This window comes from Rhineura floridana, chromosome 3 (genome assembly GCF_030035675.1).
Source record: "Rhineura floridana isolate rRhiFlo1 chromosome 3, rRhiFlo1.hap2, whole genome shotgun sequence".
Classification (NCBI taxonomy): domain Eukaryota; kingdom Metazoa; phylum Chordata; class Lepidosauria; order Squamata; family Rhineuridae; genus Rhineura; species Rhineura floridana.
Genome location: NC_084482.1, coordinates 128,620,846 through 128,647,557, shown reverse-complemented (window position 1 = coordinate 128,647,557; position 26,712 = coordinate 128,620,846). Strand labels below are relative to the sequence as shown.

General features: G+C 42.4%; 1 protein-coding gene across 2 annotated transcripts in view; it reads left to right on the top strand.

Annotated features, from left to right (window-relative positions):
- Positions 1–26,712, top strand: part of CACNA2D2 (calcium voltage-gated channel auxiliary subunit alpha2delta 2) — a 1,044,533-nt gene that overhangs the window by 74,531 nt on the left and 943,290 nt on the right. For both annotated transcript variants that reach the window (XR_009761453.1, XM_061617858.1), the window contains exon 2: positions 3,535–3,616. Coding sequence is in view for 1 of the 2 variants with exons in the window: in XM_061617858.1 (XP_061473842.1) it covers positions 3,535–3,616 (82 nt within the window). In the remaining variant the exon portion in view is untranslated. The remainder of the gene's footprint in view (positions 1–3,534; positions 3,617–26,712) is intronic.

Here is a 26,712-nt window from a genome sequence, read left to right as displayed (position 1 = left end):
TAAGAGCAGCTTTCACCTCGCATTCTAAAATTACTGGTTCTTCATCACACGGTTCCTCCGTGAATGAATCTGTCATTCTTGCATCTCTTTTATAGAGTTCTTCATATTGCTTCCATCTTCCTGTTATTTCATCTTGGTCAGTCAGTGCATGATTATTCAACATCCCTACTCTTGGTTTACATTTCCCTTTAATTTCTCTAATCTTTTGGAATAGAGCTCTTTTTCTACCCTTTTTGTTGTCCTTTCTATTTCTATGCAGTAACTATTGTAATAATTCTCTTTGTCCATACGTACTAGTTGCTGTATTGTTGCATATAGGGTTCTGACATTGTTTCTGTCTCCTTTTGCTTTGCTTTCCTCTCTTTAAACATTTTAAGAGTTTCTTCAGTCATCCATTGAGGTCTTTCAGAGGTATTGCCTTTTTGCATTCTTCCCTGATCATGTCTCTGACTTCACTCCATAGTTCTTCGGGTTCTCTGTGAACTACGTTTAAAGCCTCAAATCTGTTCCTTATTTGATCTTTATGTTCTTCTGGGATGTTATTTAAATTGTACTTTGGCATTATGATTGCTTTGTTCTTCTTCTTTAGCTTTACTCTGATTTTCAATATGATCAGTTCATGATCTGTATCACAATCTGCTCCTGGTCTTGTTTTCACAGAAAGTATGGAACTTCTCCATCTTCTGCTACCAATTATATAATCAATTTGATACCTATATTGACCATTTGGTGATGTCCATGTCTACAGTCGTCTTTTCGGTTGCTCAAAAAATGTGTTTGCAAGAAACAAATTATTGGCTTCACAGAATTCAATAAGTCTTTCTCCTGCTTCGTTTCGGTCTCCTAAGCCCCATTTCCCCACAATTCCTAGTTCTTCTCTTTTCCCTACTTTTGCATTCCAGTCCCCCATGATTATCAGCATATCTTGTTTGTGTGTATGATTGATTTCTTCCTATACTTCTGTGTAAAATTGTTCCAATTCTTCTTTTTGCCATTGGAGCATAGACTTGGATGATGGTTATGTTAATAGGTTTCCCATTTAATCTCATTGATATCACTCGCTTATACCTTGCGTTGTAGCTCCTAATTGCTCTTGCTCCATCACTTCTCACTATTAAAGCAACCCCGTTTCTTTTTAATTTCTCATTTCCTGCATAAAATATTTTGTAGTTGCCCAATTGAAAATCATAGAATAGTAGAGTTGGAAGGAGCCTATAAGGCCATCAAGTCCAACCCCCTGCTCAATGCAGGAATCCAAAGCAATCCCGACATATGGCTGTCCAGCTGCCTCTTGAATGCCTCCAGTGTCAGAGAACCCACTACCTCTCTAGGTAATTGGTTCCATTGTCGTATGGCTCTAACAGTTAGGAAGTTTTTCCTGATGTCCAGTCGAAATCTGGCTTCCTGCAACTTGAGAATGTCCCATTCCCGTCCATTTTAATTCACTCATTCCAAATATTGTAATGTTGATTTGTTCCATTTCTTGCTTGACAATTTCTAATTTTTCCTGGTTCATGCTTCTCACATTCCATGTTCCTATTGTGTATGTCGTACATCTCTGGACTATCCTTTCACATCTGTGCGCGTCAGTCTCTGGGTTTCTTTTTGGCTTTGACCCAGCTGCGTCATTAGTCACAGCACTACTCGTACTTGTCCATTGTTGTTCCCCAGTAGCTCGGTGAGTGCCTATTGTTTACATGCCTCCCAACTGAACTGAACCAAATATTAGTCATTTTGGTGCACACCATCATTCCCTATCTGCAAATGTTTCCCTAGTTGGTCACCTGGATCTGATTCCTACTCGGTACAGGGAACCAAAGAATATATTATTTGCAAGTCTGTGGTAGTGGTGATGTGAAACCTTCTCAGGTGCAGTGCTTAGGTTGACAGGGGCTAGGCCTGCTTGCTCTGATACAGCATACCTGAAATATAACACATTATTCTTTACATTTGGTTATAGCCATGTAGATAATGTCTGTTGACCAGACTTCAGAAAGCTTCAAGCATTGAAAAAAATCATGTAGAAGTTGACTACAAAGTTTTGAAATAGAAAGGAAAACTGTACTCTTATCAGGATTAGTGAGAAGGGGAGTTTCTTTGTAGAGTACAACACAGTTACTTTGTTTGAACGTTGGGAACTTGTGTTGCTAAATTGATCCTATGTATTCTTCTGGCCTTATGATGGAGACTCTCTCTAGGTCTTTCTTAAAACCACTCCAATGATGAACTCACTTGATGAGTGCCAAAAGGATTGGAATCAAAACAAGACCACTGAAATTATGAGGAGATATCAGCTTGCTTAGGAGAACCCCCAAGATTTGCAGAAATGCAAACATCTTTTAAAAAACTCTAAATGAGCAACCCCCTGAAAAAAGAAGAAGTTGTGCTAATCAGGCTCAGTAGCAATGGAATGTTGAGTGACAGTTGGAAAACCAATGGGAGGAGTGGAATGCCCAGTTTGGAGGGAATGGGTGGGTGGAACCATGAACTTGGGCATTTTTGTTAGAAGGGAGGATGCACTACAACCTTTTGTAGCAACCCCCACTTGAATAAACCTGTCTAAATTAATTATATGCAAGTGTAAATGAGATGTTGCAGTATCCTCATCCACTAAGCTCTTGTTAATGCCTCAGACGTCTCCAAGGGACAGAGTTTCAGGTGTGAGGAATGAATAATGGAAACTTTTCTTCACCCTCTAGACCTTGCCTTCTCGTGTGCTATAGTGCTACAGAACTGCTAGCCCCAAACTGGAGCATTTTATAGTAATATAGTAGGAGACACAGAGTACCCAAGTCTGAAGATTGTAAAAGAGAAAAAGATGTTTAATGAACATTATTTATATAGGTCAAGCAGGAGCCAATACCCTCTGTTTTCCACCCGACATACAAATGTTTCATGACCCTTCTCTCTCAATCATAAACTGATTGGACTCAAACAGTCTGCCTGACATTGGGGTTCTTCTGTCCTTCCCCATTCATCAACCACCCCTGGCTCAGCTGCCATCATTGTTCTATAAGCTCACAAGTTCTGTTGGTCAGTTTTTGAGGGTTTCAAAATACTTTTTTCTTTTAATCCACAAACTTATGTACTGTTGCATACCTAGGGCATCCCTCTAGTATGTATAGCTAGGTGAATTTTGGGTGGCTGTGTTTGCTTCGAAGCTCATAGGCACTCAGACATTTGAGTTTGCTATTAGAAATAATGATATTAGGAGTATTAGGAATAGACAACAAAGCTTTATTTTTTTGAGGTGGGGGAGTCTTTTAGTTCTAAGTTTTTCTTAGCAGAGAAGAAAGTCAACTCTTCGCTGATTTTATTTTGACTTTAATTTTAGTTTGGTGTGTGTAAATTTAGAATATTGGAAGTTGGTCATCTGATAAGCTTATCATCCCAGTCATATCTCTTAGAAGTCAGGCACTCTGTCTACAGCTGGAATATCAGAAGGAGAGTGTACAAGCTAAGCTTTGAGCACTATTTTATAACCATCTCACTTTGTGTACCTCCTTAACTGATTCAGTGTGCCCTCTCTTGCAGAATGCAGTACTGGGCCAGAAGGCTGGAACAAGAGATTGATGGAGTGATGAGGATATTTGGTGGTGTTGATCAGCTCAAACGGGTAAGTTTTGTTCCATTCATGCCTTCTCTTCCCCCCCTTTATTTATTTATTTTATTTATTTATTGTATTTATATACCACCCCATAGCCAAAGCTCTCTGGGCAGTTTACAGTAATGACAATATCTCTGGATAAAGCTGCTTACCTCCAGAGAAACAGTGGGTATCCATTAGAGTCTGGGTTCTTGTGATCATACATGTCTGTAGGTGATGCTGTATTGACTTCCTATTGCCAGCATGGCACAACTCATGGTATTTGTTTTTAATCTGTAAGCTATTAGGAGGCTTCAATCACTTATGTCTGGCATCATCATGACTTTTCCTATGTTCTGTTACAGTCTCTGAAAACACCCTCTTGTCTGTTCCCATCTGTATACCAAGCTCACACAATGGTATGGTTTAGATGTAACAGGGAAGCATGGTCTCCTTTTACATTGGTCTCCTTTTACATTAATAATAATAATAAACTTTATTTCTACCCCGCCCTTTTTCCAATAGGACTCAGAGCGGCTTACAACTAAAAACAACACCATTAAAACATACAGAAATATACAATTAAAATAGAATTAAACTATGAGAAAAATTAAAAACCATAAAACATATGTTAAAAACAGTGGACAATTTAAAATAATAAAATCATATACTGTAGTCACCAATCCTATGACATTTAATCTTGGTCGTTCTCTATCCCAAATGCCCATTGAAATAAAACAGTCTCTACTTGTCGCCGGAAAGACGGCAAGGAGGGAGCTAATCGCACCTCACTCGGAAGGGAGTTCCATAGCCTAGGGTCGGCCACCAAAAAGGCCCTATCTTGTGTCCTCATCATATGTACTTGCGAAGGTGTGGGGAGCACAAGAAGGGCCTTACCTGAAGATCTCAAATCCCGGACAGGTTCATGTAGGGAGATACGATCTGTCAAATAGCCTGGACCTGAGCCGTATAGGGCTTTGTAGGTCAAAATCAGCACTTTGAATTGTGACCGGAAACAAATTGGCAGCCAGTGGAGCTGTTGTAACAGGGGAGTTGTATGTCCCTGTAACCAGCCCCGGTTAGCACTCTGGCTGCAGCTCTTTGTACCAATTTAAGTTTCCGAACAGTCTTCAAAGGCAGCCCCACGTAGAGCGCGTTACAGTAGTCTAAGCGGGATGTAACCAAGGCAGGCATCACCCTAGTCAGATCAGGCAGCTCCAGGAACGGGCGCAGCTGGTGCACCAGTTTTAATTGGGCAAAGGCGCTCCTGGATACAGCAGTAATCTGGGCCTCCAAATTCAAAGCTGAGTCCAAGAGTACACCCAAACTGCGAACCTGAGACTTCAAGGGGAGTGCAACCCCATCCAGCACCAGTTGAATCCCTATTCCCTGATCTGCCCTCCGACTGACCAGGAGTACCTCTGTTTTATCAGGATTTAATCTCAACTTGTTTGCCCTCATCCAGTCCATCACTGATGCCAGACACTGATTTAGGACCTGTACGGCTTCCTTGGCTTCAGGTGGAAAAGAGAAATAGAGTTGAGTGTCATCGGCATACTGATGGCACCGAACCCCAAAACCCCGGACAACCTCTCCCAGTGGTTTCATGTAGATGTTAAATAACATGGGGGACAAAACTGAACCCTGAGGGACCCCATAGGTCAATGGCCAGGGGGTCGAGCAGGAGTCCCCCAGTACCACCTTCTGGGTTTGGTCCTCCAGGAAGGACTGGAGCCACTGTAACACAGTGCCCCCAAGTCCCATCTCAGCAAGGCGGCCCAGAAGGATACCATGATCGATGGTATCGAAAGCCGCTGAGAGGTCCAGTAGAACCAACAGAGACACACTCGCCCTGTCCAGTTCTCTGCGTAGGTCATCCACCAAGGCGACCAAAGCTGTCTCTGTCCCATAGCCAGGCCTGAAACCAGATTGAAATGGATCCAGATAATCCGTATCATCCAGGAATCTCTGGAGTTGGGCAACCACCACACGCTCTATTATCTTGCTTAAAAATGGAATATTGGAGACTGGCCGGTAGTTGCCTAGTAAAGAGGGATCAGGGAGGGCTTTTTCAGCAGTGGTCTTATAACTGCCTCCTTTAAGCATGATGGAATTCTGCCTTGTTGTAGAGAGGCATTAACTACTCCCCTGACCCAATCGACCAGTCCCCCTCTGGTACTTCTAATGAGCCAGGAAGGACAAGGGTCCAGTGCACAAGTGGTGGCACGCGCCGCTCCAAGGATCTTGTCCACATCCTCGGGAAGGACAAGTTGAAAAGAATCCATTATAATTGGACAAACAGGCACCAAAATTACATCCTCAGAGACTGTATCAATTTTAGCATCCAAGTCAGAGCGAATCTGAGCGACTTTGTCTGCAAAGTGCCGTGCAAATTCTTGACAGTGGTCTGCTGAGTGGTCAGAACTACCCTCACGGGGGCTGGAACTTAAAAGCCCCCTAACCACTCAAAACAATTCCACTGGACGGCTCCCAGCAGACACAATGGAGGCCGAGAAGAAAGATTTTTTCTTAGCCTGTACTGCCTCAGAGTAGGCCTTCAAATAGGCTCTAGCCCGAGATCGATCAGCTTCGCTCCAAGTCTTCCGCCAACGTCGCTCTAGTCCCCATCTGACATGTTTCATCACCACCAGCTCCTTGGAAAACCATGGGGCCGGTTTGGCTCCACTCCGAAAGAGGGGACGCTTGGGAGCGATCATGTCCACCGCCCTGGCCATTTCTCTATTCCAGAGGTCAACCAGGGTTTCGACAGGATCGCCTGCCAAGGTGACAGGAAAATCTCCAAGAGCCGTCAGGAAACCATCCGGATCCATCAGCCTCCTGGGACAGACCATTCTAATCGGCCCCCCACCCCTGCAGAGGTTCTGAGTCCCAGTGAGTCTAAACCTGACCAGGTAGTGATCTGTCCATGACAACGGAACCACCGCAAGTTCTTCCACACCAAGATCACTGTCATCCCGACCAACACAGAAAACAAGGTCGAGGGTGTGACCAGCAACATGAGTGGGGCCAGATACTACTTGGGACAGACCCATGGTTGTCATGGAGGCCATGAAGTCCTGAGCCACTCCCAACAGAGCAGTCTCAGCATGGATGTTGAAGTCACCCAGTACCACAAGCCGAGGGGACTCCAACACCAACCCTGAGACTACCCCGGGTAGCTCAGGTAGGGAGACTATGGAGCAGCGGGGTGGGCGGTACACCAACAGAATCCCTATTCTGTCCTGGCCACCTAACTTCAAGTACACACACTCGAACCCTGAGAACTGTGGGAGAGGGCACCTGGTCAGGGGGATGGTGTCACGATAGACCACTGCGACCCCACCTCCCCGTCCCCCAGGTCTCGGCTGCTGCTGTACTGAAAAACCAGGAGGACAAAGCTGGGAGAGATTAACCCCCCCAGCTTCATCCAACCAGGTTTCCGTAATACAGGCCAGGTCAGCATGCTCATCGAGGACCAAATCCTGGATGAGCATCGATTTTCCGTTCACCGATTTTCCATTTTAAATTAATGAGCCCTGACAACCCTTTGCCTCCTTCTCTCCTCTTTCATGCTTGCAAGGAGGAGACTGGAAATGAAAGCTGCTGATTTTAAACTAACTGCAGTTCATCATGATGTCTGAACCTGGAGAATTAGGGTTATACTATGGTTTGTGAGAACAAGCCAGAAGCTGAACCTCGGAGTACCACATCTAAATGTTAAACATTCTGATGTTGAGTCAAGATGAGCACTCTTCTGAGAACCTCACACTAAGGGCCAAGTTAAGCAAGTCAGACAGGATGAATAGCACTGTTATTTCCTGATCTTGTTCCTGATGCTCTTGTTGGAGGATTGCTGATACAAACAGAATTTGAGATGAATACAAGTAACAGTATTAGAAATTTGAATATTATTAATAGCCCCTAAGCAAAGCCCTCTTTTATTGTGCATCTGCATGACACAACACAGTCAGAGTCATGATACCTGCTTGGTTGCTCTGGAGCTCACACTGTCCTTTCTTAATGTTGTGACTCAGTCTTCTGTGTCTTGGTGATTACAAATAGCACTAAGGATGTCAGAGGAGATAAAAGTCTCTGATCTACAGAGCTGTCACACGCAATCACTTGCAAGTTTTAAATTCAGTTTTGTTTCTTGTCCTTCCTATGTCTGTGTGTCCGTGTGCATAGAGAGAGAGAGGGGGGTGGGTGGGAGGGAGGGACGGAGAACAGTTTGAGAGGCAAAGTTGCTTCCTTTCTCTTTAAATTCATGTCTATAAGTAGCTATAAGTAGTAACTATTAGTAAATAATAATACCTCACTGGCTTTTTTTAAAGCTTTGTTTCTTAACTTTTCCTTAGTTTGGTGGGTGAGAATATGGATCTGGGCATTGGTTATTGACTGAAATCTCATAACTGCTCTGCCCCATGAAGCATGAAATTTATTGTCAGGAATATAGTGTCAGAAAATATAACGGTGCTAAGTATTTTGTCTTGACCGCTGGCACAAAACATTATTTTTAACACTTAAATTGTTTCCAGAAGCAGGAAATGTTGCTGACTACATATGAGCGGTTCCTGTTTTCAGGAATCATAAAAAGTGCCTAAAAGCATAAGAAGAGCCTGTTGCCCACAAGTAGAGTGCGACAGCAGTCTCTTCCCTTGTGGTTTCCAGCAGCTGGTATTCAGAAGCACAGTGCATTTTTCTACAGCACAGATCTTACTGACCATCTACTTATTTTTGCTTTCTACAAAGCAAGGCTCAGGTTCAGATTATTCCAAGAAAGATGGAGTAGATATAACGAATTCTGGGCAAGATGTATCCAATTTCATAGAAAAAGTACTTTGTTGAAAGCCTATGAAGTGTGTATATTGTGAAGGGTCCAGTTCACTGACACATGCCAGTAATCCTGGACCAAAAGATTTTGAAATATAAGGATAAATGACACAAAGCTCAACAGTTATTGGCAAACTAGATCTGTGTTCCCCTCAGTGCAGATGTATATAGGATTCTTAGCAATAAGATCACAATAGTCTTAACATTTTTGTTCTTCTTGTAAGAAAGTAAGGCAGTTTGGATATACATATACTATCTTCAGTGGCAAGGGATGTCTCAGAGCATGTCTGCATGGGACTCCTTGGGAGATAGCCAACTAAAACATACTCACAGTATGCCTATTGAAATTAATGGACTTGTTCATTGATTTTAATGGGTCTACTCTGAGTATGACTAACATTGGATATCACCCCTTTTATTCAAATGCAGTATCAACACAGAATTCTCCCTTGCCACATCTTATTTTGGAGGGAAGAACTTCTCTCAAACCTTCAGTTTGGCACAAAACTGTCCAAGACCACCAGAAAGACCACATGTGGATGAACCTCTGAGGGCATTGATATTGTTTCCCTCTTTAAAATGGTTATAAGGAACCTACCATATCCCATAATACATATCTAACAAAACGAAGAACAAACCAAACACAGTTGAGCTGAGAGATGACTTCCCCATTATCTTCCCATATAACATATGGACGTGCACAGGAAAGAAATGGCTTTGGAACCTGCTTCAGACAGGGGGCCAGTTCACTTCAGATTAATTCAGACAAGATCTGCTTTGCTTTAGTTCTGAGGCAGAACTTTGTTTTGGATTTCTGAAGGTCAGATGCCTCCCCATTTATAACGGGGAAATAAACAAATGGCTATAACATTTATTTTTTTGCCAGCATTGTATGAAATTTGCAGGCATAATAGCTCCTTTTTAGAGGATGGGACAGCCAAATTCCAGACAAATAAGTACAAGGGGTTTTCTGCAAAGAACTTTAAAGTTTAAGGCCTTTTGGGGGGAGGGGGAGCCAACCAAAAAAACCATATGGAATTAACTCCCACAAGAAGTAATTAAAATTTGCTTTGATGGCTATAGGCTACAAAGTAAAAATCACAGATATGGCTTTCCAGTATCACCATGATATAAAACAATTGAACCAAGGCAAATCTCATGGATTTTTATGATTCTACATGGGATACGAACAAAATCACACTTAGGTTACATAATACATCTGTTAACACAGAGTTGACCTATTATTTTAATGTGGTTTTATGGGGGGCTGTCTTGTAAAGCAATGAAGGACCATAAGGCTCTGTGTGTGGAACCCATGTTCCTGCACCATGGTGGTGCTGGAAATAGCTGGATTCATTATTTTTGCAATTCAGTCCATGGAAACAGTTTGTGATCTGTGATTTAATTGTGGTTTTAGGGGAATGCCATGTTAAAATTATACACATTCAAAAGTATTCATTTTAATTTGACTGGATCAGAATTTTACATATGCATATTCCTTCTCTGTCTCTCTGTTCCCGTGTGTTGTATGTACACATGGGGACACCTTCTCTTCCCCTCTTTGTGCTCTTGCTCTGTCCTAACCCCTGTGTCGCCCCACTTGCTTTCCCCTGCTGCCACTCTGGTTGCTCTGCTCTCTTCCTCCCAGTCACTACCTGCCTCCTCCCCTTACTATGGACCTGGCCTCAAATTTGGAGTCACAGTAATAGGATGAGCTTTCTGAAGGTGCTGGGCCACCGGCTTAAGGGCTGGACACTGAACCTGATCATACTGGATCAGAACCCATTAAATCAAGGCCAACCATACTGGAACCCACCAGAGCAAAGCCTGCTGATCCAGAGCCAGGGCCCTCATGAGCACCCTTCCTTAGGTCTGAGGAGTCAAGTGGCTTCCACACTACCACATCTACTCAATGACACAGGAAGTGTGAAAGGTGGAAGGGCACAGAACAGAAGAGGCACCTGTCTTCAGGTCTCATTAGGTCCTTCAGTAGTTTCCACACTTTACGCAAGGGGATGGAGCCTCTGGAGAAAGAGGCTTATCACTAATAGGCAAAAAACCTTGCAGTTTAAGAACGTACCTATAGCCCACAGATATTTCTATCAAACTTTTAAAAAACAGGGAAATTAGGCAGCTATAGTAAATGTACTAGTGGAGCAGGAGGCCTGACCTCCTCTCTGTACTGCCTTACAGATTTGTCAAAATGCCAACACCATTTGGGTTGGTCTTTCACAGTCCAATCCACTTCCTGTGTAGCTTGGAAGAATTTGGTAACATGTGCCTCTGAGCATATGGTGAGTGGTGGCAACACCTGCCATCTCCAAAGATGGAGAATTACATTTTTGTATGTCTGTTGGTGTTCTTCTTACTTTGCTTCTCTCCTGTGTTACTAATGTTGCTACAGAAAATCTAATATAGAAACATTTTCCCCTCATTATTCATCCTAGAAACCTGTGTCAAACTTTTTTTTACTAATTTCAAACCCTTTTTATTGGTCAATGTCATATGATGGTGAAGACAGCCTTTTGTGTTTCAAATTGGAGGTTATGTTCTATTTCTATTTTGGTTGCATTAACAGTTGAATCTAAAAGTGCAGTTTGATGTAAAATCAGACTGGTTTCAATATGTTGCTACTTAAGCAATGTTGGAAAAAACAAACTTGGCTTGCCCAAGATGCAAGTTTTCAGCCTGCAGTGTTTAAACCACTTTATTTAAAGAAAGGTGGGCATAGTCAATTAAAAACATAGAGCACACCTAGAAATTTGCTAGAATATATTTCACCTCTCACTGTTTTATCTTCTGCAAATTGAGACACTCCTCATGTCCACTGGAGATTATTCTGCAGAATAGTGAGTGCTATTATTCCATAATTGTTTTTGGAGTTTTTTAGTGTATATTTTGCAATGTGGCTGTGCTTCACATATTCACAGAAACAGAAGCAAAAGAAAATGATTTCCTATAGGAAACTTCACTAACATTGCAAAGTAAATCAGACATATTAAAAGTGACTATCTGAACTATATCAACTGTATCTTAAAATTGTTGCTTTGTCCCTGCTAAAACAAGATCAGCACAGCACATGTCTTGTTTCTGTTATTTGGGCTGAGATTGGATTGATCATTTGAATGCTTATTGAGTTCAATGGGATTTACTCCCCTGCAATTATGCTTAGGATGGATGAAACTGACCACAGGGATGGGGAGGGGGAGGAGAAGGAGGGAGGGCAGAGGGGAGAAGGGGGATGGGAACAGGCAGGAGGGGGAGGGAAGAAGGGCAGGTTTGATCATTTAGGATTTACTCCCATGCAGTCATGCTTAGGATAGCTAAAACTGCCCGGGGGGAGGGGGGAGGGCTGGAGCAGGCAGGGGAGGAGGAAGAAGGAAGAGGGAAGGGGAGGAAGAAGAGAGGAGAGGGGAAGGAGGGGAAAGGCAGGTCTGATCATTTGCCTGCTTATTCAGTTCAATGGGACTTGCTCCCATGCAATCATGGTTAGGATATGTAAAACTGACCATGGGGGAGGAGGAGGGGGAAGGAGGGGATTGGAAGGAGAGGGGCAAAGGAGAGGGGCAAAGGAAGGGGGAGGGAAGGGGCAAAAGGGAGGTGATGGGAGGAAGGAGGAGGGCAGGTTTGATCATTTGCATGCTTATTAAGTTCCATGGGATTCATACTTAAGAATAGTAAAACTGACCATGGGGGAGGGGGATGGAGGGGATTGGAAGGGAAGGGGAAGGGGTGGGAGGGGCAAAGGAATGGGGAGAGAAGGGGCAAGAGGGAGGGGATAGGATGGAGGAGAAAGGAGGGTGGTTTTGATCATTTGCATACTTTTTGAGTTCAGTGGGATTTATTTCTGTGCAATAATGTTTCGGGCAGGTGAAACTGACCTGGTGGAGGGGCAGGGAAGGGAGGAGGAGGTAAGAAAGGGGGAGGGAAGGAAATTGGGTGGGTGGACACTGTGCAGAGGTGAAACCCCTTTCCTTTACAAAAGGAAAACATTGTGAACAGTATCATTGCTTTTCAGGGTTTTCCCCACCTTTTTATTCTACAGCAGGCACATGTAGCCTCCCACCCAAATTTAAACCAAAGCTGTCCCTGGCCAGATCCACACCAAACCTTTATTTCCTTTTAGACAGTCAGGGCTTCTCCAAAAGAATCCTGGGCAGTGTAGCTAGTGAAGGATGCTGAGAATTGCTAGGAGAGGCCTTGTTCCCCTCACAGAGCTTCAATCATTCCATTCAATCCCTGGGCTCCTCCGGAAGGATGGGCAGGATATAAATCAAATAATAAATAAATAAAATATATAAATCAGAGCGGCCGTTAAACCTCTCTGGCCACTGGAGCTCTGTCAGATGAATAGGAGTCTCCTCTCAGCATCCTTCACAAACTACACTTCCCAGGATTCTTTGGGGGAAGCCATGACTATCTAAAGTGACGTAAAGGTCTGGTGTGGGTGTGGCCCCCTGATTAGGCAAGCCAAGCAGCTATGAGTTTGGCTTTTAGAACACTGACAGTTGGTTCTTACTGAGCATGCCTGGCTTTGTCATTCAGTTCAATGCAAAATTTCTTTCAGCCAGGCATTTTTTAAACTTTTAAACTGCAGAAGATGAAGGTCAGAGTATGGGGCAAGGTCAGTAATAGGATTACAGGTACTCAGTGAACACAGCTGATTTTTAATTAATTTCAACGAAGTATAAGAACTCTGACAGAAAAATGTCCAAAAGGGGTCTGGGTTCCCCCCCCCTTTTTTACACTTTGAACTCTTGATTCTCCCTGACTGTTTTGTGTATCACTATGGAAATTGAGAGGGTTGCTAAGCAAGTGTTTATGAGTTCAGGACTATAAGTTTGGTAAGGTTTTATTTTGAAATGAGCTTATGGGAAGCATCAGAATGGCATGTGGGGAATTTTCAATGTAACATTGGGGAATGCAAAAAATCCACACTGGCAAGTATACAGCCACTCTTGTGGCTGTATAATAATAAGGCCTCAGTCTACCTCTAGTGTTTGTCAGGGCAAGCATATCACTTAGAGCTATCTTTGGTGTGGTTGTCTTGTCAGAGCCAGGATAAGTTCTGGCTGTTCCACTCTCCACGGTTGCTTTGTCAAGCTTATCAAGCAGAGATGGCCCCTTTTTCTTTTTTGTTTTACATTTTTTTCTGGGTGGTTGGATGCACTGTACAACAATGCCCTGGTAAGTCGGTAGTTTCTTGCCAACTTAATTTCCCAATAATATTTCTGCGCCCCACATGGGACCGGAGGCACACTGGGGAAAGGAAAAGATCAGGAGTCTCTAGCCTCAGATAGTCCCTTGCTTGGTATCAATGTTTTTAAAATGCTTTTTAGAAACAGATGGGCAGAGGATAACACAGGCCCTGTTTTGTCTATGGGTGCTGTGAGGCAGACATATAACCTACTTACGTTTTGGCAGAATAGGGTGAACTTTGTAGATGTAGCAGCAAATTCTGAAGGAATAAGCTTGTGAAATTGCAGACAGATATGTACATGGGTTTTCGTGCTAGGCACGAGGCTGGACAGGGTGCGAGCGAAGGGGGCCCTCATTCGGTAGGGCTGTCTTCAGAGAATGCCTGATTGACAGTGAGGAAAGCTGCCCAGTCCAGCCTCATGCAATCCCCGAGTGCGCCTTCGCAGAAGCCTGGATCTTGTGACGGCAGTCTTTCAGGCGCACGGCCACCTAAAAGTGGAACACAATGCCTCTTCCTGGCACGGGGCCTCCTGCTCAACAACAGCCGCCACCGCCACGTCCTCCTCCTTCTCCTGCTCCAGGCAAGACCCAGGTCCCCGAACCCGAGCTCCCACAGCCACCACCACCCGCCATAAACCATCATCACCACCACCACCAGAACCCCAGGGAGCAGCAGCTGAGTGAACCCGAGGACATGGAGAGGAAGACAACATTGAAACAGCAAACACCTTTGCTGTAACAAACGCCTGTTGCCCTTCTGCCTCTCAGGAGCCGCGTCCTCTTTCTTGGCAGTGCCGATATTGATAATGATAATGTTATTTGTTATTTAATTTAATTTTTGTAAATTGTATTGCTTTTATTGTATTTGTATTGTATTTTATACCTCTGTTTATTTTTCTTTGTAAGCCGCCTTGAGGGCCTTTGGCTGAAAGGCGGGGTATAAATAAAATTTAATAATAATTTAAAGTTTTTTTGGGGTGGTGGTGGAGACAACTGATCTTGCCATCTCTGCCAGAAACTGTCTTCAAGGCATCACAGGCTTTGCCATAGTGATGTTTGATGAAGTGAATGACATTTTATTAAAATTTTAAAGTGTACACTGTACACTAACGTAATGGTTGAACACAACACTCTGTGTAACTCATACATGCAAAACAGCCACAACTAAGAACACAGACAGACAGTTGCTATATTCACAGACACACAGATCTACAAATATTTATTACTGAAGTTGAAACAACTTGGACCAGAAAGGTGCTGGGGTGGGTGAAGGGAAGTGGCTTAACTAATAATTAAGTTACACTCAAGCTAGAAACAGTAAGCGTAAATAAGAATTAGGACACAAGGAGTTGGATTTTAGGAAAAGATTTGTTTGGATTAGAAAAAGAAACTTGCATGAGCAAAATGCAGCCACCAGCAACTCCACAACTTTTTCAACACTGATGCTTTGTGGTCAATAAACTTTAAAAAACAACAGTGAAAACACTGGAACAGCTACTAATATGTTACTTCAGTATCCCTCCCCAAACCGCTGTGACTGGAAAGCCCTGGTAAAGTCATTCTGTAGTTGGAAGCTACAGCTATCAATCAGAAAACTGTACCTCCTCCTGCCTGGCATTTTCTTTTCATGAAGAGCTTCAGAGTGGTTCAGAAATGTATCAGTTAGCCAGAAAAAAACACCCTTATGAATTAGACCCAAAGCTTTTGGAGCAGACTTCTTCACTTCAGACAAGACCCAGTTCACTTTGGAGGAGGTTCAAAGCAGATTACACCCATCTGTACTGATATTCAGAACTATTTTTCTAGAGTGCATTTGATTTATACCTAACTTCTGCAATGTGTCACTTGTGTCAAAAAGGTGCCCACAGACTTGTTCCCAGGTGCCGGTGTGGCTCTCTGCTCTGCTCCCTTACTGAAATTGTTCAAGACCAGCAGCTTCCACTAATGCAATAGCCCAATAGAAAGTCTGCTGCCACATGCTTCTGACCAACCAAAATGAAGAGGTGGGGCATTTGTAGGATGTTGGAGGGGACAGAATCAGCAGGTCAACTTAAGAAACAAAGGGTGGCATCACAGATGTGAGGCAAGCTGCCTAGTGTATATGAGAGGGAGGGAGGGAGGTAAATTAGTGAAAAAAGAGGGCTGTGCATGAGAAGAAGTATTTCTTGTCTTTAACAGCTTAGTGGACCTGTTGAATCTTTGGATGTGCGTTAACATTCCAAAACTATGCATATGTATTCATGAGCAAGTCTTCCTGAGTTCAGTGTGGCTTTCTCCCTAGTAAGGCTGCTTAAATTTTCAATTCTCAAGGAAGTGCAGCGCTGTAAATATTGTACGTTATAGACATTTCACATCTGCTGAAGCTTGAGCTTTAGTAACTTTAAAAATGATTTCTTAAAGTCCTCAGACCACATTATGGATGGGATATTAATTTGGGGAAAATTAAGAGGAATTTATTTAGACGTGATTAGGAGAGGAGTTATGAATGGAGATAACTGAATGGGAATTGCAGAATGTGGTTGAGAATTAACTTTGAGTAAATCAGTTGAAGATGAACTACTTTTGGTCTTTGTGTTAAAGCTTTATTCTGCTCAGAGAAAAAGCATTTTACACATGCTCAGACATTGAGAACAAAAGTGCCATACCCATTCTTCCAATTTCAAGGTGTGGAAAGACTGCCTCCCTCCCCCACAGTACAGACGTTGGCAACCAATTTTGTCTATCATTAAAATGGGGAGGGAAGAATGGGGCTATGAAGGCACTTATGAAAGTGAAAACATCTCAGTTGTCCTGTAGCACCTTAAACACAAAAACATGTATTGCTGTGTATACATTCTATAAGCAAGACCCTGTTCATCAGATGCATTTTGTATTACATTTGTATCCCTTCCTCCCAAAGGAATCCATGGCAGCAAACAACCAGAGGTGTAGTCATCCATGAAATGTTCATAGTGCTTCATGTACATTCAGTATTTAATCATATTCACAACAGCCCTGTAACGTAGGCCAGCATTATTATCCCCATATGTGAAGGGGAGAGGTCCCAATCCACTTAACAGTGTACAATACATGTTGTGACTGGCCACACACACGTGGCAGCCATTTTGTGGTTGCTCCCATCACTTACTCAAAATTCCAAATGTATCCACAGGCTCAATAAGTTTGGTGAGCATGCTGGCTATGTTCTACCTCTGCTGTTGGGCAAAATGTGCCTCTAAATACTAGTTGCTGGGAATCACAAGACAGGAGAGTGCTGTTGCTCTCAGGTCTTGCTTGTGGGCTTCCCAAAGGTATTTAGTTGGCCACTGTGAGAACAGGATGCTGGACTAGATGGGCCATTGGTCTGATCCAACAGACCTCTTTTTATGTTTTTATACCATCCCTGTTTGTTTATTTATTTATTTATTTAATTTATTAGACTTTTATACCGCCCGACTAGCAATAGCTCTCTGGGCGGTGAACACAGAAGATACAATAAAATCACACAATATAATACAGCAAAAACATAATAAAAAACAATCTGAGATCAATTACAACAAAATTAAGTTAACTTAAATTGAATGAAATGAAAATGAAAATGCCTTTACTGTAAGGCATTGCCTGAACTGGATGAGTACTGATAGCTGGCTGCCATTGATGGAGGTGACAGATATTGTGATATTGTCCTATAACATCCTTGGTAGTCAGTTCTGTCAGGCTGGTTCTAGAAAGAGTTTCAAGGAACAGAATGCTCATGGAAGTTGAAGAATGGCTGGAGACGTTTGAAAAGATTCCAGATGTGTATATTAGGTACGATTTAAGTCTCTAGAGACTGAATTAGATGAAGAGACTCTTTACACAGTACCTATCATACTGTATCATAAATGTTTGTAATGTCACATGGCACTGCAAAGTTACAATGTGGTGTTTTACTGGAATATTTTTTGTTACTGTACACCATCCTAAGCATTTATATGTTGGTGAAGCCAAATCTTATGCTACTATCTCATGAACTTGGTAACAAAAGAGGCACATTCTGTCTCCTTGTGTTAACTCTCTCCAACTATGGCAGCAATTATTAGTAGTTGTTGCAACCAACCATCTGCTGTTGTGGGCTTCAGCACGAGAAATGATAGATTCTGATGCTAACAAATGTGTTGATGGAAAATGGAACTTGTCTTACTTGTTGCAAACAACAACTATGTGTTAGTTGTAAACCTTACCCTCTTTGGACCTTTCTTATTTTAAATACGGTGCACATATGATTAGTATTGTAGTATGGCTCACAGTCATTAATTCCAATCATGTACAAACAGAGAACTGAGGCATAAAAGGATTGATCAAGCAGGGAGCTGATCAGTGATGCAATAAGAAATTTAACCCATCCTACTAAACTTGAATCCTGTCTTATAGCCCCAGGAGCCGTTCTTTACCTGCCTTTTCAAATCAATTGGAGTGCTTCTTAGCAGCCATTGAAACAGTAATTGAAAATGGAGTAATCAAAATGGGATGGAAAATTGTTCTTTCATTCCTTATTGCCTCTTATCTTGCTTTTTGCAGTCAGCCAAAGGATATGCTCAAGAGCTTAATATCAGACTAGTGATTGGATGAATCCTTAATAAGGGGTTTGGGACACAAGATTTTTGGAATCTCATGATTTCTGGATCCAGTTGGGATTGGATGTAGACTCCTTCAAAGTTTTAGGACTGATCCTATTATCTTAATTCGGTTCTCTTCACATGAGTGTGCCTTTATTGGCACCTTTTTTATCCTGGCTTACTGAGGTGAAAGTGGGGAGGGATGTCAGGCACTGCAGGTCCAATCCATTCTGAAGCCAATTTGAAGGCCAGTTTATTTTTCCAAATGTCCTCTAGATGCTTGGAAATATAATCTAAGTTTTTCTAATTATTTCCAGAGTGGATTTGGGTTTGTATGTGTGTCCACTGACCAATCTGTAAGATCTCTATATAGTAATTACTACTCTATGTTAATATGGATCTGCCAGAAGGTTTGCAGGGAGATGTCAAGGGAAAAGGGAAGTGTAGCAACTGCACACGCTTTCATCTTTGCTCATGCCAACAGTTCAGTGTAATGTTCATATCTGACAGTCCTGTGTTGAATATAGCAAGCCTGGTTTCTTTTATTTCCTCCCCCCCACACACACACACCATTTTTTATACTCGGGACATAAACAGACATAGGTCTTTATAATCCAGTGGTGGTTTGCTGAGTAATGGACAGTATTGGCATATTTTCATACGTTTTGATGAGGAAAACAACAAGTCCATTAAAAGGTCCAGATGGCCTGAAAGCTTGTGCCATTGCATGGGAGTGGTGCATATTTTGTTGGCAGTGCTCAACAGCTGGCTAGCCTGCAGCTGAGCAGCATTGGATCCTCCTCAACAGGTGTCACTGCAGCTCAGAGAAAAACACATGGAGAGAGAGAGAGAGAGAGAGAGAGAGACCTTCTCTTCTTTTTAAAATGAAATGTAAAGCCATGCACTTTTATCTTGTTTCGGGAGGTGCCAGTGACAAATGCTAGAGATTGGAGGGAACTGGCCTTTCTAACTGATTTGACATTTCATTTCTCTTAAGTGGCTTTTCACTAATGTTTACTGTATCAATACTTTTTATTTTCTATAGTGGTTTGTGTTCCTCAGCTAATTACATCATGCTGACAGTGTGCCATGTCTACTTGCCTCATAGTTCTGCTCACTCTTAATTTTGGTGCCTATGAAAGTGAAGAAGGACTAAAAGCATTGGGCAGGGGTTCAGCAGTCATGTGTAAGCTTCCCTGCTGCTGTCTTGACCTACAGCTCCATCTGCTGATTTAATCTCAGATATCTTGCCAATATGCCCCAGCCCTGCTTCATTGTCCCTTTGTTTAAGGGCACATCTGCACAATGCACATTTGAAGGAAGGAATTGGATGTGGTCAACAAATATGTCTGAGTCCTGCAGGACACATGCAATGAAATTTGGCTAATGCCCATCCAGAGCTAGTGTATATGACAGAGGGGAATGACAGCCAGGCTAGGCAAGGTGGTATTATGTGCACTAAGCAATGCCAGTTCTGGGTTCTTTGAAACCACACAGAACCTGAGGTTTAGGGCTACAATACTAACCTGATTCTGTTGGACTTTGTTCCTGTGAGGGTAGGGGAAGGTGATGATAGTTTGAAGCCAGAAGCGGAATCCCCTTGCTAGTTTTAAAGGGGTCAGGCAGTGTTCTTGAATCTACTCTGGTCTATTGTGGCTAAAAAGCTTCTTTCCTGTGTGATCACCCGTCTCCTCCTTTGCCCAGAGGTGCATGATGGTACATGTGTTGAATCCCCCTTGCCCATATACACAAACATCTGGTGTTCCAAGTACAGGGACTGCTGTGGGCGCAGGCTCTGACAAAAGACAATGGTCTGCCATACAGATCCATCCTAATTTGTTTAACTAACTTCCCCTGCATTCTTTCCATTTTCATCTTTCTGAACATTTCTTGAAGTGTAACTTTAAATTAGGGAGGTGAAACTTGTGCTAAAACGTGAAATGGAGTTTACATTTTGTCACTGCATGAAGATTAAAACTTGGCTCTGCAGAGCTGAAAGTCAAGTGCATCAGCCCAATGTCACTAAAGCTACTGTAAGAATGTTGATTAAAAAAGAAGGAACATATTTTTTCACATGATAAAGCTGCTTTTGAAGCTGAAGACAGATACCCAGTTTTTCAGGGATGATAATTCCGGGTAATAACTGTGAGATTTGTGCAGCAGAAGACTTTATCTGAAGCTGGATATTTCTTTACTTGTGACCCTGAATCTTGGAGCAAGAGATTCTAAGGGGGTGTTAAGAGGTGATGAAATTTTCTCTCTTGCTGTGTTACTTTCTGTTTGAATAGGTGGACATGGGGCTGCTAAAATGTACTAGCTATATAATTCAGTAGAACTTTGATTTTGAATATAATGTGGGTGGAATGCTGGGCATTTGATTTATGCAGACTGGGTGATGATCTTTGCCCTTGTCCTTTGTCTTGTATAGTCAGTGCTGCACCAAAATGCTGATCACACCAACTCTCAGCCAACTGCATTGCCTCTGCCTAAAACATCTGCAGAAATAGCCCCCAAGCCTTTCTCTGGCCAATATCAATTGCTTATAGTTTTGAAAGAAGCCCCACTATTGTGAATTATGACCTCTTCCTGCATCACCTCTGTGGACCAATTAATACAAGCAACAGAACTGCAGCACAGTGATTGTCCTCAGCTATACAACAGGGGGGTGGATTACATGTTTGAATTTGACCTCAGAAAAACTGTACGTGGAAAACTAACATTGTCAGGGGGGCACTAGGTCAAACCCACTTCTACAATATGTTTGTTTTCTCTGTGCTGATTTTTCCCCAAGCAGAAGCATTCAGACATACAACCTCCTACCTGCAGCCAAAAGTGGTATAGTATAGGAAAACCTGCTTTTCCATATGGTTAGGCTGGTTTATATAGTGTCTCCAGCTACCTGTTTAGTTCAAGTCGTACTTAAATTTAATGTTTTTTCTTCCATAGTTGCCCCCTTAGCTGAGGGCAACTCAGTGAAGTTACCTTTAACGTGTCACTTTTAATGTGTCACCACTTCTGTTCCATATCTCTTGCCTGAATTTCCTTAGTTAAAGTAGGAATGTGACATGATATCTTCAATTCAGAATTTTCCTAGTCGACTTTATTGGCAGGAGAAATGCTAAGCACAGTTCCAGCATGTCACACACCTGCTTTAACTTAAGCATTACTAGTTAGATAAAGGGAGAAGATACAGGTTGATGGCAACTTGGCAACAGCAACCCCAGATCACTGTAGTGAAACTCTCCCTTCCCCATCCTAGCTCAAGTTGGGACAACTTAATCCTAACCAAATTGTGGGTAACCTGTTATTCCCTCTGCAGGCCTGATGTAATCTGCTTTGTTAGGAGGATGTTTGTAATGCCAGATATACAATCTATCCTATTTCCCCCAGTCTGTTTTTGAGTAGGAGATCCTAATTGTTCCCTTCCTTGCAGTGACTTGATTAGAAGAGGAAGGGGACTTTTGTTGTACAGCTTTGTAAAACAAACTGTGGAGGATACTCACTCCCTTCCTCTTTTTTCTTTCCTTCCACTTAGCTCTATATTGCCATCCATCCTAAGAAATGTCAGGAGAGCATATGCTCCGGTGTTTAGTTCTTTTGCATAATGAGGCTAATGTGTATGCATAATATATACAGAATATCTGCATGAAAAGGTTTGCTGTGTAGTATTCATGCTCCTTGTTAAACTTTTTCTAGTCAGGATGGAGATCCTGAAGTATATGGTAGTTACCAAGAGAAAGGAAGGCAGATTTTTGTTTGACTTGTGTAGATGCCAGCTTGTTTGACTTGTGTAGATGTAAGCTTGTATGATGGAAAGGAATTCTGGGTTCTTGTTGGAATCAAGAATCACAATACTACAGAGGAGGAGTGAATTGTGTTTTGCACCATTCATGTGAAACAAAAAGGAGTCTACAAGCCCAGGAGTAATGTCAGTAAGCCTAGCTGAATCAAACTGAGGGTCCATCTAGTCTAGCATTCTGTTTCCCACAGTAGCCAGTCCTACACTTCTGAGAAAGTCATCAGCACAGCATAAAGGCAACAGCCTTCCCCCCCCCCAATTCTGCCTGCTCCCAGCAACCTATTCTTTATTAATGTGGCCAGTCCTCTTTTCAAAGTCATCATTGCAATGGCCATCACCACATGTTGAGCAAATTCCATATAAATTAACTATACATAGTTTGGGGAAATACTATATTCTGACTCTAGATTCAAGGCAAACAATTTAATTGAATGAGTCCAAGTTCTAGAATAATGAGGGGGGAAATCCTTTGTCCACACCATTCATACTTTTATTAAATGCTTAGTATATTCCCCTTTAAAAAAAAAGTCTTGGACACTTGAACCTTTTCTTAGACAAAAGTTGCTCCAAACCCTTGAGCTTTTCTATTCTCTGCATCTACAATATTCTTTTTGAGACGGGATGGCCAATATTCAAGTGTGGCTACTTGAGTCCTAATAAACTTTGGTTTACATTTGCTGTTGTTATGGCTGACAAAGTTTATTGTTCCCCCATTGAGAGATTCGCAAGTCCCTAGATAATCAAAGCCAGTTTATGTACTATCAGTGCATATAAGAAATTGTGGTGTGTTTTTTTTTGTTTTTGCCCCAGCATATATCAAATTATACTTAAACTGATTTTCATTTTGCTACCCATTCATCCCAAATCCCTTTGGAGTTCTTTGCAGTCTGGCTGAGTACTTACTTTCCTGGGGGGGGGGAGGGAGAGTATTGTTTGCAAGCTTGGTCATATCACTGCTGACTCCTTATTCTGGGTCATTTTGAATAGCATTTGTACTAGTAGACAGACTTGTGAAGACTCACATTTTACTTCCCTCCATGGTATGCCCATTATTCATATTGCTATGAGCATGGGGGTTGGAATGGATGATTCCTGTGGGTCATTTTTCCAGCCTCTGATTTGGAATCCTATGCCTGGGGGCTGGCTCTGCTAGCCAGATGAATCTCCTTTGTTAACCAAATAGATTGGCCAGGTAAGATAATGGGCCGATCAGTTGCCTAGCAATGGTGAATGAGCCAGGGAGATCCTTTTGTCATTGAAACTCTGCAGGAGAACCTCCCCCCACTCCTGGCACCTAGCAGAAGTTGTGCTTGTAGTTTTAGGGTGGCTAGAGAATTGCTGGGTACTGGAAGGCAGGCAGAGAGACTGGTTCTCTGCACCATGGCCTTTGGGGTGCCTCCTGAAACCCAGATGGAAAAGCTGGATATTGGGCTGCTGATGCATTGAACCCCCTCCATCCTTGAGCTTGGGTTGGAATGTGTGTAAATAAATAAACCATATTTCATAAAGACACCGCAGTCTCCGCTGACCTTCTTCCCAAAGGAAACCAAACCCTGGAGAAGCGCAGGGACCCCAGAAATCTTACCGCTCGGAGATTGGGGGAGGTGCGCAACATTATTCTCTGTTCTTTGTTCTTTAACCAGTTACTAAGAGGGCTTTTTCAGTTGTGGCCCCCACCCTGTGGAACTCCCTCCCAAATTATCTCCGCCATGCCCCTTCTATGATGAGTTTCTGCTGGGCCTTGAAGACCTGGCTCTTCAGGCAGGCTTTTGGGGTGGGCTAGATTTTATCTTCATTGTTTTTAGATTTTCAGTGTCTAGGTATTATATGCCTATGTTGTACATCACCCAGAGTGGCTGGACAGCCAGCCAGATGGGCGACTAATAAATTCTATAAATAAATAAAATAAATAAATAATACATAAGGAGATACATCATCTTATTCTTTGATATGACTGCTAAATTTACACAGGAGCTTTTGGTGAAGGATTTTGTTGAAAGCTTACATAGAAGGATTGTGAAACAAACACCCCATCATTATAAGGAGAATTCAAATGCATACAGATCTGGAAATTGATCGTAGTATTCATGGCCTGAAACTGGTGCCAAATTTCAAGGGAAGCAATTCAGCAGCAAACCTATCTATATTGTACAGCATTATTATTGTTATTGTTAGTAGTAGTGTTCAGTTACATCTATATCCACATATTCTTCCAGTGGACTCTTTATGGCATATATGGGTTATCACTTTTTTGTATATATAACTTTACAATAACCCAGGGAGCTAGATGAGGCTGAGAGATCATTGACTAACTCAGTGTTGCCCAGTAAACTTTATGACTGAGTGGGGATTTGAACCTAGCTTCCATGGTCCAGATCTTCCACTCTAATTAGTGGACACATATATGTGTCTGACCATCAACTTCTCCTGCATAGCATAATTTTTTGTATAATAATTCTTGGCCAGAACATTAAGATTGCAGATTCTTTTTGTGTGAATATGGTGAAAATTGTTTTGAATATTCATAATCTCTTACTATGCCAAATACATTTTGGAAAAAGAACTTCATGTGAGGTATAATAAATATTTATATGACAATACATACAAAATCCTCATGAATGAAGCTGTAGAGTTAGGTTTGGTACAATGATGAATAGTCAATCTAATAATTATTTAATATTGTCTCTTATTCCCTTTGATACTTAGAAGCTGTGTGAGGTTTGCGAAACCACATTTGTGATTTAGGAGCAGGTGTCCCTTGGAAAGAAAGTAGAATTTTAAAAGAGTCTTTTAAAAATTCCAGCTGAAAAAGAAATGGTGACCATGCCTCATTCATTCCAATCCAGAGTATGTTTTAGGCTCATTTACAGGTCTACAAAACATCAGTGCCTGACTTAGGCACTTTTGCACCCAAAGCAAAAGGTTTATTTCACTTGTACTTCCATGTGATCTCCTCCCCCATAGTTTGGTTTGTACTGAAGCTCATTTTTAACCACTCGGAAATTAAAGCTGACATAAGAAAATGGCAGATCTGAAGTAACTACTTTACATTGATTCCTGGGAAAGTTCAAGGCCAGTTCCAAATGTTTGAGGGCCCTTGGGCACAGGCAACCAGTGGGCCCCTTGTTCTTTTCTTCCTCAAATCACACTCCTCCTCCCTCTTGGCTCCAGCCCTTTTAAGTAAAATTAATATTGACCAATATAGAAATCTCCTGTTGTCAAAATAAAACAGTGCAAGCTTTTGAATATCACTAGTTGCCTTTTTAACTTTTTTGTGAACAATATAATTTTTAGTTATAGGTTAATCAGTAATCTTATACTAACTGACCTGGGAGTAAGTCCCATGGAACTCAGTGGGTTTTACCTCTCAGTAGGCATATCATTTATTGGGATTATTTACTTCTCTTAGAAATCCAAATTGGGGTGCAAAATGCAGATAGCTCCCCTTCTCTGTAGCAAAGTCTCAATTGTTCCAAAATCATTTTGGGGAAGGGCCATAGTTCAGTGGTAGAGCACCTGCTTTGCATGCAGGTTCAGTCCCTGGCATCTACAGGTAGGGCTGGGAATGACACAGTCTGAAACTCTAGAGAGCTACTGCAAGTCAGTGCTGACAATATTGAGCTAGGTCTGACTGAGTATAAGGCAGCTTCCTGTGCTCCTGTGTCCTTGCTTTTTTTTCCTTTTTAAGATTATTAATATTCTTAAAAATAAAATGCAGATAATCTGCCTGTTTATCTAATTTGGGAGGGATGGAGAGAGAAGATGGAAAACACTGAATTCAAAGGGGTAAAATGATGAGGGAGAGGGAAAGGTAGGAGAAAATATGCAAAAAAAAGTCTATATACAGCTGAATGTGTGATGGACTTTACACTGCAGGCAGAAGTGACTGGCAAGTATCAGCCACCAGCCCCAAAGTCCCCTCCCCCTATTTTTCAGAATATGCCAGCAAAGAAGCATGTGGGATGGGAAATGAGATAGAACATAACAGCTAACACTTTACACACAAACGTAAGCATGTTTACTCAGAAGGAAGCCCCATAAAATCAGTGGAGCTGAAACTCATATGAGTATGTTTATGATTGGTTAGAGAGCGAGGTGAGAGTTAGGTTGTACTGTAGCAAGCAAAGCTGGAGGGGAGGAAATGGATGGCAGATGGTCAGAGAGGCCCTTGGAGTGTAAGGAAAGGAGGATAATGAGTGGGAAGGATGGCTGCAAACAGGACAGGAAGACTATGGGATAGGAAAAGGAGACATGTTAGGGCTGCTTCTGCTGCTGCATGTTCTCCCCCTCCACACACACACACATACACCTCTCAGCCAGGCAGAAGAGCTGACTGGCTCCTGGCGCTGCGCTCCCTCGAAGGAGCCCCTTTCTGTCTTTTGTGCTGTGGCTATTGCCTTCAATGCAAGTTCTGAGTCTCCAGCTCCTGATGCCATAGCCGCTCCTCCCCTCACAACCCTCTCCAAACCATTCCGGCCCCACCCGCTTAGCCTTTCATCACTCACTCCAGCTGGCTTGTGCACCAGACAACAACAGCAGCACCTTCTTCTCCTTCTATCCTTGTCTTCTGTGATTGTCAGTGGCTGCGTGCTGCCAATCACGGCCTGGCCTATGAGTCACTTAGAGATTGGACTTAACATCCAGGTAGCCCAGGGGCAAAAAGCAAGGCCCATGAGGGTGAGGGGCCCCTGTCAGCTCCTGGGCCTTCGGTCAGTGCCCCA